General features: G+C 32.9%; 1 protein-coding gene across 1 annotated transcript; it reads left to right on the plus strand.

Annotated features, from left to right (window-relative positions):
- The first annotated feature begins 4,301 nt into the window (after positions 1-4,301).
- LOC100775994 (uncharacterized protein At5g39865) lies at positions 4,302-6,552 on the plus strand. Its single transcript, XM_003554834.5, has one exon. It carries the CDS (start codon positions 4,840-4,842, stop codon positions 6,151-6,153), a length of 1,314 nt encoding a protein of 437 aa, XP_003554882.1. The 5' UTR covers positions 4,302-4,839; the 3' UTR covers positions 6,154-6,552.
- The last annotated feature ends 7,407 nt before the right edge of the window (positions 6,553-13,959 follow it).

Below are 13,959 nucleotides of genomic sequence, written 5' to 3' on the forward strand. Positions count from 1 at the left end.
TTCACAGAATTCATCAAATTCATTGCTAGTATACTCTCCTCCTCCATCAGTGACTATAGTTTTTATCAAGAAACCAGTTTGTCTCTCCATCATTCTCTTGAACTTCTTGAATACTCCTAGCACTTCACTCTTTCTCTTCAAGATATACACCCACATCTTCCTAGTGAAATCATCTAGGAATGATACAAAGTATCTACTCTCACCAAGAGATTCACACTGCATTGGGCCACACACATCAGAGTATATCACTTCAAGCTTTTCTCTTGCCTTAGTTTCAACAAATTTCTTAAAAGACTCTCTATGCTGTTTAGACTCAACACAATTTTTACATAATTCTTTTGGTACATTTATCAATGGCAGCCCCTAACCATGTTGTGAGTATTCAAGTCATGCAAGTCTCTAAAATTCAAGTGACCATATCTGTGATGCCACACCCAATCATCTTCACTCACTACTGCAGCTAGGCATTTATGGCAAAGTGCTTCCAGATTGGCTCTAAATGTCCTGTTTCTAGACATAGAAGCATCAAATATCAAACTGTTTTTACCACCTGAATCAAACAGTTTAAGTTTTTTATCTTCCATAATCACCTTATGGCCTTTCTCCACTAATTGTCCTAGACTGAGCAAATTGCTCTCTAGTCCAGGTACATAGAATACACCTGATATGCAGTACTGTGTACCATTCGGCATCTTAATCATAACATTTCCAACTCCTTCTACTAGCATAACTCTACCATCAGCAAACTTGATTCTATTTTTCTTGCTTGCATCAAAGTTGACAAGCCATTCTTTATGACCAGTCATATGTGTAGAACATCCTGTGTCAAGGTACCATTCATCAATGGTGCACATTTCATCTGCAGTAGTCACCATGAGCATCACTAGCTCATTTTCTTCATCATCACCTTTGGCAAGATTTGACTCATCACCTTGGGAATCCTTCTTCGCATAACACTCATCTGCAAAGTGTCCCCACTATCACAATTATAACATTGGATGTTTTGTTTATCAAGCCTTTTCCTACCACCTCTTCCTCTACCATTGCTACCACCTCGATAGTAGCCTCTGCCCCTGCCTCTCTGCGACTGATCAGGTTTATTTTCAACATTATTCTGGCCTCTTCCACTACTAGAAACATAGCCACTTCTTCCTCTATTGTTCCTACCACGACCTCTTCCTCTAAACCACTTCTTCCTCTGTTATTGTCGCCAGAATTCTTGTTACTAGATTGAGCCAATAAGGCTTGTTCAGCAATTTTCTTCTTATTTCTCTCTAGCAATCTAAGTTCTCTAGCTTCTAGTGAACTTTGCAATTCTTCTAAACTCATTTCACTTACTTCCTTGGATTCCTCAATTGCACATACTATATAATCATATTTTTCCAGCAGAGATCGAGTAATTTTCTCACAAATTTTTCCATCAGTTAGAGTCTCACCTTGTGTGGTCATCTGATTGGTGACTACCTTTACTCGTGCAAAGAAGTCAGCGATCTTCTCATTCTCTTCCATCGTCATTGAGTCAAACTGTCGCTGCAACACTTGAAGTTTCACCTTCTTGATTCGATCTCCACCAGCATAACATTTCTCAAGTTTATCCCAGGCCTGCTTCGCTGAGGTCGCCTTCGAGATCAGATTGAAATTCGCATCATCTACACTCTGATGCAGAAAGAATATTGCCTTCGCATCCTTCTTCTTGCTATCCTTGTATGCATTCCTCACTGCCTCAGTAGTGGGTTCTGCTGGTTCCGCCGCTACGCCATTCTTCACTACCTCCATCACGTCTTGAAATTCAAACAACGCCTTCATTTGAATATGCCACCGCTCCCAATTTTTTCTGTCAAGAACCAGCAATTGCGCAGGGATGTTTCCTCCATTTGTGCTCAACTTCATTTTCACTCAATTCGTGTTCAATTCACTGAATCGATGAAGAACACTCACTCACACTCGTGTTTCCCAAATTGCAAATTGAAACCTCACTTATTTCACTCGTGTTTCCTGATCCCAGACTCGATTAGGCTCTGGATACCAAAATGTTGGATCTAGAACATTAATCTAGCACACATCAAGCAATGGAAACTTGAATCACACACACAAACTCACCAAGAAACTCACCAAGAAGAATGGAGAAGATGAGCAAGAAAGAGATGGAGGAAAAACAGAATAACGGAATTGCACACACGTATATTTTCTGAAACGGAAAAGTATTTATCTCATAACAAAAATGCTTCCCCTTATTGTGAAATTACACTTATTCCCCTACTTATATCAGTAAAAGACAGAATTACCCCTTTCTCTAATATGTTTTACTATATGAATATTTTATAAAAATTTAATATGCATTATGAATCTTAGCTTTCTTCTTTGGTCCCTACTAACATTGAAGCATGCATCCACCCCTAGCTTTGGCCCTGGAATACCTAGTACTTCTTCCGGTTCTTATTATAAAGTCCAACTAATTAATCCATCAAAGATTAAAGAAATTAGTTATTTAGTTGTGTTGAGAGCTTTTCATTTGTCCTAAATAAGTATTTTTTCTTCAAAATTTGGCATGTGAATATTTTTTTTTGTTAATTATAATATTGGTACAAAGTAGTCCATCAAAAGTGTTGATTAATTTTTGTCAAAAATTTCGAACACAAAAAAAGTAAATCTTCCTTATACGATTTTTTCCATACCAAAAAATCAATTAGGATTTAAATCTTGAATCACTTAGTTAAGAAACACAAGTCACTATCAATTATGTCAACCTGATAATTATACTCTTGTTTTGTTATCTTTAACTATTTTACACATATATTTATTACTGGGTGGAAAAAAAGAAATAAAATGAAAAATTTCACCACTATTTTATTATAATCAATAAAATTTATTTTATTTTTTTATTTCTATCAAAACAACCTTAAAAGACAGATAAAAAAATCAATATAATAATTAACATTAATAATTTATATTTTTCTTATTATCACGTCATTCTAGAATTGACTTTAATTATCATTAATAATTTTTGTAAAAAAATAATTAACACATGAGAAGTTTGAGTCTGAAACTTATTTTTTAGACGAAAGAGATTTTTTTTATATAAAAATTAGAGAAAAGATAGTTGAACTTATAAACAGTAACAAATCATACTTTTAATTTTAACTTAAAATAAGGACAAGAGTGAATATATATATATATATATATATATATATATATAAAAGAAATTAGAAAAATGAAATTAAAAAAAACAAAATATTTTTTGTTAAAGCCTCTTCAACGTGCCTTACCCTATCCGTGGTAAACACAACCTTAGCGAAACTTGCAAAAGCGCGTACGCACCGGCACCGTCATTCACCATCTGACTAGGGAGTGGGGGTCCGGCTGCACGCGCCAAATGTTGCGAGTGATGGTAGAATTGCCGCGAGTAACTGTGGCCATATCGAAACACTACTTTTTTTTAACAAATAAAAAACCAAAAGAAAGAGGTTTCCACGAATGTTGCATAGCAACGATGATAACATAACGTAATGTAACACATTCATCCCATAAAAAATAAAATAGAAACATAATGCAACAAGACAACAACAAAAACAACGTGAGTGGATGTAACGGATAGAGTTTCGATTGCAGTGATAGCACTCAACCATTTCCCCTTACTCTTGCGAACCCATAGTTTTTATTTAAAGAGGAATCTATGGTTAGTATTAAAGTTTTTACTTTCTCAATCAATTCACAATCGTTTTACATAACTATTTAAAATAGTTAATATTAAACTTAACAAATTAATTTAAGGTTTATAACCAGTTCCCCTTATTTAAGGTTTCATGATTACATAATATTTTCTATCTCTATCATTAGGTGTTTAATATTACTATTTTCATTCAATTTAACATTGGTTAAATTGATCCTAAATACTTTATAAATTATGTGACAAAAATCATTCATTACACATAATAGTTTTATAAAATACCCACTTTGATAATTAATTTTGTAAAATAATCAAATTTGGTAAAAAAAAATCCTTAAAAAGGTTTTGACTGTCAATTCATACATTATTTTCTTTTATATTTTCTAGTTTTAATTTGTAGTAAGTTTAATTTTTATGCATCATGCGTAAAAAAACTTGTAGTATTAATTACTAATATGTTTTTTAAGATGTCTATTATAAAATTAATAAGAAATCATCAAGTCGTTAATTTGTGATAAGATGTATATAACCACGGTAAATGTGCATACACTAATTAGTATTTTGCAATTCCTTTTATGGGTTCTGTCTAATGTCCATAATAAACCCCTCTAGCCAGAAGTTACATTCTTGCAATCTAGTTCATCGTTATTTTTCCTCTCTCTAAAACTCTAGAGAGAGAGAGAGTGTGTGTGAGCGTGTGGGGGTGGGTTGATGGTGAATGGTTGTTGAATGATTGATCTCTCGATCGCCCTCTTTCTTTGACTTTGGATTCATTTCTGTTTCCATCTCACTTCCCTTTTCTTTCCTTTCAATTTCTTTCTGGCGTGTGCGCGTGTGTGAGAGAGATTTTTTCTCTCTTCTTCCATTCAATTTAAGACTTGTTTTTGGTTACCCTCAATTCCCAAAATCGCTATTGAAAATCTTCCTTCTCAAATTGTCATTTCTGGAATATGAATGAACCGTGGCACCAAATTTGTCTACATTTTTTTTTTCTTTTTCACTTCATTTCACAAAATTTTTTGTTTGTTTGATGATGCAAGCACTTTGAGTGGACTGGATTTGTGTTCGTTTGTGGGGTATTTTTGATTCCCCAAAAACAAAGTTTTTTTTTTTTTTTTTGCTTTGTGTGTTCATTTATCAATTTATCAATTCAGATTTGTGTTGTGATTATTATGGGTTGTGCTAATTCCAAACCAAAGGGATGCCAACATTGTCACTGCAACACCCCTTATTATTCTTCTTCTATGGCTAGAAGCTTCTCGGTGCATGTACATCACCCACCTCAAACCAAAGGAGACAGTTACCATGTTGTGGCACTGACATCAACCACACTAGGTTCTCTGGACCAGGATGTACCCCACAACAACAACTACCATGGCAATGGTTTAAGGTTTCCCAATGGCAAGGTCATTGGTAGTGACAGTTTCAGGCCCCAGAATCAGGATCATGATGATGATGATGATGATGACGAGGTTGAGGTTGAGGAGAAGAAGAATGAGCCAAAGACATGGTCTGAAATGATTGAACAAATGTTGCCAAAAGCTATGATGAAGTCTCCAATCTCAACACCTCCTTGTGAGCCAGAGACAATCAACACATGGGAACTAATGGAAGGACTTGAAGACACAACAAGCCCTTTCAGATCACCAAAGCACTTCAAGAGCTTCTCTTTTGATGTCAATGTCAACAGGCATGTTGATGTTGCTGATGTTGATCCACCCTTAATTCAGAATGGCAATGATTCAGCCAAACCAATATCGGTTTCAGATTCTGATGATGAGCCTCAAGAGAATCAAGAGAGCATGGACAGAAAAAGGTTCTTCTCTATTGAGGAAGAGATGATCAGTGATGATGTTGTTTCTTCATTCAAGAAATCGTCGCAAGAGAAGCAAGAGGGCATGGATAGAAAGGGGTTCTCTGTTGGGGAAGAGAAGATCAGTGATGATGATGATGTTGTTGTGGATTTGAAGTCATGTGGGAAGGACAAGGTGGTGTTGTATTTCACTAGCTTGCGTGGCGTGAGAAAGACTTATGAGGATTGCTGCCATGTGAGGCTAATTCTGAAGGGCTTGGGGGTGAGGGTGGATGAGAGGGATGTGTCAATGCATTCAGGGTTCAAGGAGGAGCTCAAGGAGCTATTAGGCCATGGATATGGTAAGGGAGGGTTAGGATTACCAAGGGTGTTTGTTGGGAGGAACTACATTGGTGGAGCTGAGGAAATTCAGCAACTGCATGAGGAGGGGAAACTTGAGAAATTGCTTGATTGTTGTGGAAAGATTGAAGATGGTATTGATGGCGATGGACTATGCGAGGCATGTGGGGATGTGAGGTTTATGCCTTGTGAAACTTGTTATGGAAGTTGTAAAATCTACTATGAAGGTGATGAAGAAGAAGATTATGATGGTGAGGTGGGTGAGTATGGATTCCAGCGTTGCCCTGATTGCAATGAAAATGGACTAATCCGCTGCCCCATGTGCTGCTACTAGTTTCCTCTTTTTTGTCCGAAACTATAGTTATCGTCTGCCGGAGACAATCTTGGTCGAACCAGATAAGACTACTATGGGTTGGCAATGATGACATTTAATTTAACACAGGTAATTGAACAAATTTTTTGAGTTGTGTTCTTCTGGTGTTTTGTTTATAGTCAGATTTTGTTTGTACAGTGAGGTTTTGGTGTGGTTGATCATGTTAGAGAAGAAGAAGGAGATAAAAGAGTGAATAATAACGTATTCTAATTAATCAGTCCCTCTGCATAACTAGTGCAATTTACTGCATAGTGTATACTTTTCATTTTCCTTTTTCATAAAACAAAAAGACTTGTATACAATTCCTTTCTTGCAAAAGAAATGCAGAGTTACAAGGGTATAGTAGCATTCACATTCTTTCACTTCACAATGTGTTATTCTCTTTCTCCCTTGGACAATTTCAAAACTGTGATGTTTGGCATGGATTTACAATGGGGGCTTAAATGCTATAAGGTGTGGTAGAGTGGAACCTACTTTGAGCTAATTACATAATGCAACTACCATGCTTTGTCAAAATAGCAAACAAATGTCATTGAAGACAAGATCAATAGCTGTTAGGACACTGATTGATTGGATTACAATTTATTTCTTGGGAACAGAAGAATAAATGTTATTGATTTTCTTTATTTGTAGAAACAGGCGTCTGCTAAATTATTTTATTGATTTTCTGCACTACCAACCTTATATAATTGTTTTCAACTGAAAACTGTACATAGCATCATACCACATTTTCATTTTTAATAATAAACTTAGGTTAAGGGGTCAGAAAATAATAGGGGGACATTATCTTAGGTCAACTTTTGCAAGAGAACTTGTGGCTAAGTCAAATGTTGTTTTTTGGACTCAAGGAATCAGTTACTGCAGAACAGAACCGTTCAAAATCACATAAATAATTTTAAACTCGAAAGAAAGTTTCAACATGAAACGGCTTTAATTTAGTTATTTATATCCATTTAAGGTGTATCTGTTTTTTTTTCTTTTCTTTTCTTTTCTTTTATGGCTGTCCACAACCATTTGGCGTTTTAAGTCATTGCCATTTGAGCCTGGTGCATTGAATTTCTTATAAGCAAGAAAAAGATACTGTCATAGGCTGATGCACATAATTAAGGAGGCAAGAAAAATCACCAATTTTGACTTAGTACCATACCAACACATGATGTTGATACCCTTCTAAAGGTGCACTTGAAAGTAGTAAATGATTTTTTCGACTTTTTTGTTGTTGTTATACTCACTACAGAGACAGTGCCCCACTTGAACCACTTAATTTATGTTTTGCAAATATCAAAATTATTTTTTTATTGGATATAATTATCCTCGAGTGAGGGTAAGATTATATATTATGAAAGATAAAGTTTTTATTTGAAGTTAGAAAATTATTTTATTGAATCATAAATATTTGATAAAATTATATATTGAAATAGTTAAAAAATATAAAAATTACATAAAAATAAAAAAATAAAATTTTACCTTAAATAGAAAAAATTAAAAGGAAATCTAATAAATATTTAAGAACAAAAAAGAGATAAATATATAAAAAAAAAGTTAAAAACTAGTATTTAGAAAAACATTAAAAATTAACAAACTAAAATATTTTATCAAATACACTTTTAATCTAATTTTATACTCAAAACTTAATTGTCAAGAGGATTTAACTCAAATTCAACACACTTAAACTAAAACATACTCAAAGCTTAATTTGAAACACACCTTAAACTAAAACTTTTATGTGCTAATTAATTGATCTATACCCTCTCGGTGATACTTAATTATGAGAAATAAAATTAGTATCAATTTATGAAATTTAAAATTAGAAATACAGGTTGAGCCATTTACAAAAGGATATAAAAGCATGCAACAACTAATAATACAAACGATCTGTGCCAAAAGAACCCAGCTTTTCCCTGCAACTATTGAGTCCCTTTTTCTCAGTCATGTTCATGTGTTCATGCAGAAAATGGGTGGGGGTGGGGGGGGGGGGTGGTGGGGGCTATAGGTAAGAAAATCCCCGTATGTTGTTAGTCTCCTTGTCATAGTCATCCCATCTTAATCATAATCGATTTTGGAACTAGGGGTAGATGACAATTAGAATGCAATAATGAATGGAATGGCAATCATGTATTTATGTTATGGATAATGTACCACAAACAAAGTGAAAAACGTAAAATTTAGGAGATCTTGTGTTACATTTCATATTTTATCTCACACTTAATTGCCAATTGGTCACTGTCATTATTTTTTAAGTCACTTTTTTTATTTGTAAAAAATTAAAAATAATATGAAAAAATTTATAATAATCCACACTCTATTTGATCAACTGAATTAAACTTTCTTTTGATTTTTTTTATCTCACTGTTATGCTTTAACAATGACTTTTTCCCGTAAAAAAGACAAGTAATATTGATTTTTTTCAGTATAATATTGATAAGGACCTCTTTTTTGAGAATGGTAAGGATATTTGAACTTATGACTTACAAAAAAAGAATTAGCCAAATTCTTCACCAGTAACTTATTTTGATACGACAAAAGGGATAGTTAATGACTAATAATTAATAACATGTCTCAATTATTTATAAGATACGACAAAATATTTCAAATATAGCAAGTTATTTTGGTATTTATTCTTTATTTAAAAGAAAATATACATAACTTCATTATCAAAAGTATTAATATAGTTTTTATAGAATTTTGTTGGCCACATGAGGATATTATTTTTTAGGATGATCTTTAAGTATCTCTGTTAACACTCTTTAAATTTTTAAAACATGTCCTGATTTTGATAAGTCTCATAACTTAATTCTCCTAAACTTTTTGCTTCCAAAGAAAACAATTACGTGTATTTCTTTATTTTTTTGGTACGCTTACACATATACTTCATAAGATACAATCCTACTTAAATCAGATAGTTAGTAGCACTATTACAGACTCAAAGCCTCCCTCCTTAATTTGGACAAATTACATCAATATTTCATTTCACAAATTTACACCTCTTTCAATAAATAACTCAAACTTAATTACATTTGTTATTCTCCTCTCTAAAAGTTATCACCTAAGATATTTTGCCTCTGGGTCAGTGATCCTACCAAATATGGGCTGCTTTGTAGTTTAGAAGTTGATGAATGCCTCACAAAGGGCGTCTTGATTTCTATTGATAATAAAATAGTTAGTCAGCTTTTTGTTGAGAAAAGAATTCCTGCAACCTTCTTGTGGTCATGTTACTCCCGAGAAAAAGCTTCTAATAAATAACTATAGCTGTTAAAGACTGTGATCATCCTGTACATGATAAAAAAAAAACTTTAATATAGTTCTTCAAGTTTTTTTTAATATTATTATGTAATCATAATTAGAGTTTTATTCCAAAAAAATCCATGCAGTAAAAATTTACATTAAAAATCATCATAGGTTATTAAAATAAAAGTATGATTTTAAAGAGAATTAATTTTAGTTAATCTAAAGAGATTTAATTTACTTTTGTATTATAAAAATAAAAAAGTAGTAAAACTAAATATAAATTTATTTTATCCACTGCAAAAGTTATCTAAAGTTGCATTGTATCAGCTCAAAATCAATTCAAAATTAATTTTTGAACGTGAAATTAAATAAGTAAATATTTACTTAAAACCACGTAAGGTAATATTTCAATGTGATTTTGAATTATCTAATATGAATCTAATTAAAACTCACTGCATCTAAGTTTTAGTAATAAATAAAAAAGAAACTTCATGAGGATTTATTAGTATGCCAATGGATAGCAACTGGCATGCAGTTGTAGAGAAACAAAAGAGGGGGGATCCACACCACACTGCCCATGCATCCAGCAGAGCAAACCAAATAACACCAACGTGACCAAAAGAGAAAATGTACCAAGGTTGCATTTAAATAGTAAAAGTTGCACAAATATTGTTTATATATATATATATATATATATATATATATATATATATATATATATATATATATATATATATATTCTGATTGGCATGTATGAAGAGTCAAGACCAATGTGACAAAAAAAGGGACAATCAAATAATGGAGAAGTGAGGATGTGACATGCACCTTGTTGTTATGGCCCAAAGAAACTAGGTAGGCCGGCAGCAATGGCAAAGCAAGTGTTGGGTTGTAAAGATAGATAGATAAGGGTGGCATATGATGTCTTAAAGCATAAAGCATAGCACTCTGGTTGGCAGGTAATCAGCATTAAAGATATCCAGAAATAGTTCACAAGTTATGATGATTCTAGACTGCTTCTAAAACTATACTTTTTCAAGTAATAATTTCTGGGTGCTTCGTTTCAGTAAAAAGTTGAGTACTTCTTCATAATTTCCATCACATGCGAATAAGTTATGAATTGAATCATGATATTTTATTTTGTTTTAAATATATTAGAAACCTAATTATACTTTTAGTTTCTTAAGTATTGTAATTATATGATATTAGCCTCTTCAAGTAGGGAGGGTGTTTACCGGTACGGAGAACCAGCAAATTCCAACGATCCAAAGTGATCAAATTAATTTGGTTAGGAATTTTTAGAGTTCGAATCAAATGATCCTCAAACCCATTAACTATAAGAAAAGCTTCTAATGTTAATTTATGAAAGAGCTAACTTTTGAAAGGTTGTTACTTCATGCACTTTTCAAGTTGCTTCTAGTATTCTTTTCAAAATGTTTCTTCAACCTTTCGAATTGATTATTCTGAAAGTACAAAAGAAAGTGTATTTTAGAATGTAATTTTACATTTTGGATTGGTTATTCTGAAATGGTTATTCTGAAAGGCAAAAAGGGAATGCATGAAGCAATTGGAAAGTGCATGAGGCAATAGTCCTTCCCAAAATGCAAATTGAGTCATTTTAATAACAAATAAAAAAAGGAACATGATTTCCATTTCACACGTTATTATTGGGCTTGGTACAAGAATTTCTTGGGTACCAAATCTTCTTCATCTACAATTTGGAGTTGGGCTTATACTTCCTGTACCTCCCTATTTGCTACCTGCACCTCCCAATTTTTCAAAATGGCCATAATAAACTTGTCTTCCTCACTTGTCCATAGGTTGTTTTCCACACTTCTCCATGCCTGAAACATTGTCTTGTTCACTTCCTCACATTTTCGTGGCTCAAGTTCACTAACACACGTGAGTTGATTATTATGTTGTTTATACTTTGTGTTAGATTATTATAACCAGATTGAGTTATCTGTAATTGTTTTTTAGAAAACAAAGTTTTAGGATAGGTCCAAATCAACGAATATGAAATTAAATCCGTAAAAGTGGCATAATTCCATATTAGACAATCTATAATTGTTGTTATACAAATCCAGATCAATGAATCAAGAATGGTGAAATAATAGTATCCGATCAAATAATCCAAAAATATAACATATTTTTGGATTCGATAATCCGGATTTGTTCTTATACAAGTACGAATTTATTGATCCAGAATTGATGTGTATTTTTTTATTAGTCTGCATCAATCAATCCGGAATTGTGCAATAATAATTCTAGATTGTTTGATCTGCTTTTAGTTTTTGTGTTTACCAAATCAACTAATACAAAACTTCAAAACATCAATTCCGGATAGCCTAATTCGAAAATTATATTGTATTCCGGATCAAGGTATCCAAAATTGATGTTTTGAAGTTCCAAATTAATCAATCTAATTTAACTTCTTTTTTTCATTTCATTGTCTTATCTGGAAGGTTGATTTAGGGTATTTATATTAGTTTTAGTTATTAATTATAAATTGGTTAGAATATGTTGGATAGTTTTTGTTCATTAACTTATTTTTGTTGCTTCTAAATGATTTATATGGAAGACAATTATGTGAGGAAGATGTCAGATGAAGTGGATATGGAGGTTGACATGAATAATGACGTTAGAATAGATGAAGATATTCATAAAGATTACGACCAAGAGACTGGAAAAACTGTTGATTGTAGCAAAGCATTCATAACTACAAAGGTAATTATTTTGTGTTTGTTTTTTGTTTGTAATAGCTTGAAAATATTATACATTGGCAAATTAATGTTGCATGTTTTGTATATAGGTTTATGCTACCTAAGATGAACTATTGAAATGGGCTCGGGATGTTGCATTTGAAGTGGGTTTTGTTGTTGTCATTTTAAGGTCAAATACATCAAAAGGGCAACCAGGACGGAGGACATTTGTTGTGTTGGATTGTGAAAGGGGTGGAAAGTATAGGTGATACAAAAAAAATTACAAATCACAGTCAATTAAACTAGAAAGTGTGAGTGTTTCTTTAGGCTGAGAGAAAGACCACTGAAAAATGATGAAGGATGAATATTGAAGTTAATTTGTGGGGCGCATAATCATGATTTATCTAAGTCATTAGAAGGTCATCTGTATGTTGACCAACTAAATAATGAAGAGAAGATGATGCTTGCTGATATGACAGAGTATAGTAAAGCCAAAAAATATCTTGTTGACATTCAAATAGCACAATGAAAGAAATGTGAAATAAAACAAGTATATAATGTAAGGACTATGTATCGTTCATCTCGAAGAGGTTCTATGATGAAAATGCAACATTTGATGAACTTACTTGAATGAGATATGTATATTCGTTGGCATAGAATGAATGATACATCAGAAGTTGTCCACGATATTTTTTGGACACATCATGATGCTAAAAATGATTAATGCCATTAACATAGTGTTCTTGATGGACAATACCTACAAAACTAAAAGATATAGACTACCATTACTTGAGATTGTTGGTGTGACTCCAACTGAAATGACATTTTGTGCAGCTTTTGTATACATGGAGGTTGAACGAGAGGCTAACTTTGTTTGGGCACTTTAGAAGCTCAAAGGACTTTTTATAGAGTTGATGGATTGCCTAAATTGATTGTCATTGACAGAGATTTAGTCTTGACAAATACAATGAAATATGTATTTCCTAAAGCTAGTACTTTATTGTGCTAATATCATATTTACAAAAATGTGAAAGCAAAATGCAAGACTTATGTTGCTCGTAAAAAGGCATGGGATCAAATCATGGATGCATGGGGTAGTAGTGTTAAAGATTGCCCTACTCAGTCTGAGTATGAAGGGCGTATCAAGATGCTTAAAATTGTATGTTCACCATGGAAGTACTTTGTCAAGTATATGAAGAATACATGGTTGATCCCTCACAAGGAATGCTTTATAAAAGCATGAACAAATAAGTTATGCACTTAGGGAACACAACTAGTAACATAAATTTTATGTAATTAACTTATTTTGACAAAGTGTAATATATTGAAACTAATGTGGATTTTGTTGATTAATAGGGTTGAGTCTGCGCATTGGAGCTTAAAGAGGTTCATTCAAAATAGCATGGGGAACTTGTGTAAATGTTGGGATGCCATAAACAACTTGATCAGATTGTAACATACTAAAATTAAAGCCTCATTTGAGAAGAATATTCATTTTATAGGTCACAGTCATAATGTAACATTATATAAGAGATTGTGCGGATTTGTTTCAAGGTATGCTCTTAATCATATTGAAGATGAATTGGATCGTGTTAAGTTTGTTGGTGTTGACAGCGACCATTGTGGATCATAAGATATACACATGGTCTCGCTTGTGCATGTGAACTAGCTAGGTATATCATGGGTGGCATACCACATGATGCAATTAATTTTTTTTGGACTAGATTAAGTGCCACTAAGTCCAACAAGTAAGCTCTAGCAGTTTGGTCCCATTGCTCATCCCTACACCTATTTGCATGAATGCCTTGCAACCAAGATAGGCAAGCATTACCCCTTCTAC

Source organism: Glycine max, chromosome 19, assembly GCF_000004515.6.
Source record: "Glycine max cultivar Williams 82 chromosome 19, Glycine_max_v4.0, whole genome shotgun sequence".
Classification (NCBI taxonomy): domain Eukaryota; kingdom Viridiplantae; phylum Streptophyta; class Magnoliopsida; order Fabales; family Fabaceae; genus Glycine; species Glycine max.

Excerpts from the sequence above, each read along its gene's own strand:
- LOC100775994 (XM_003554834.5), top strand. The coding sequence starts at position 4,840 with ATGGGTTGTGCTAATTCCAAACCAAAGGGATGCCAACATTGTCACTGC.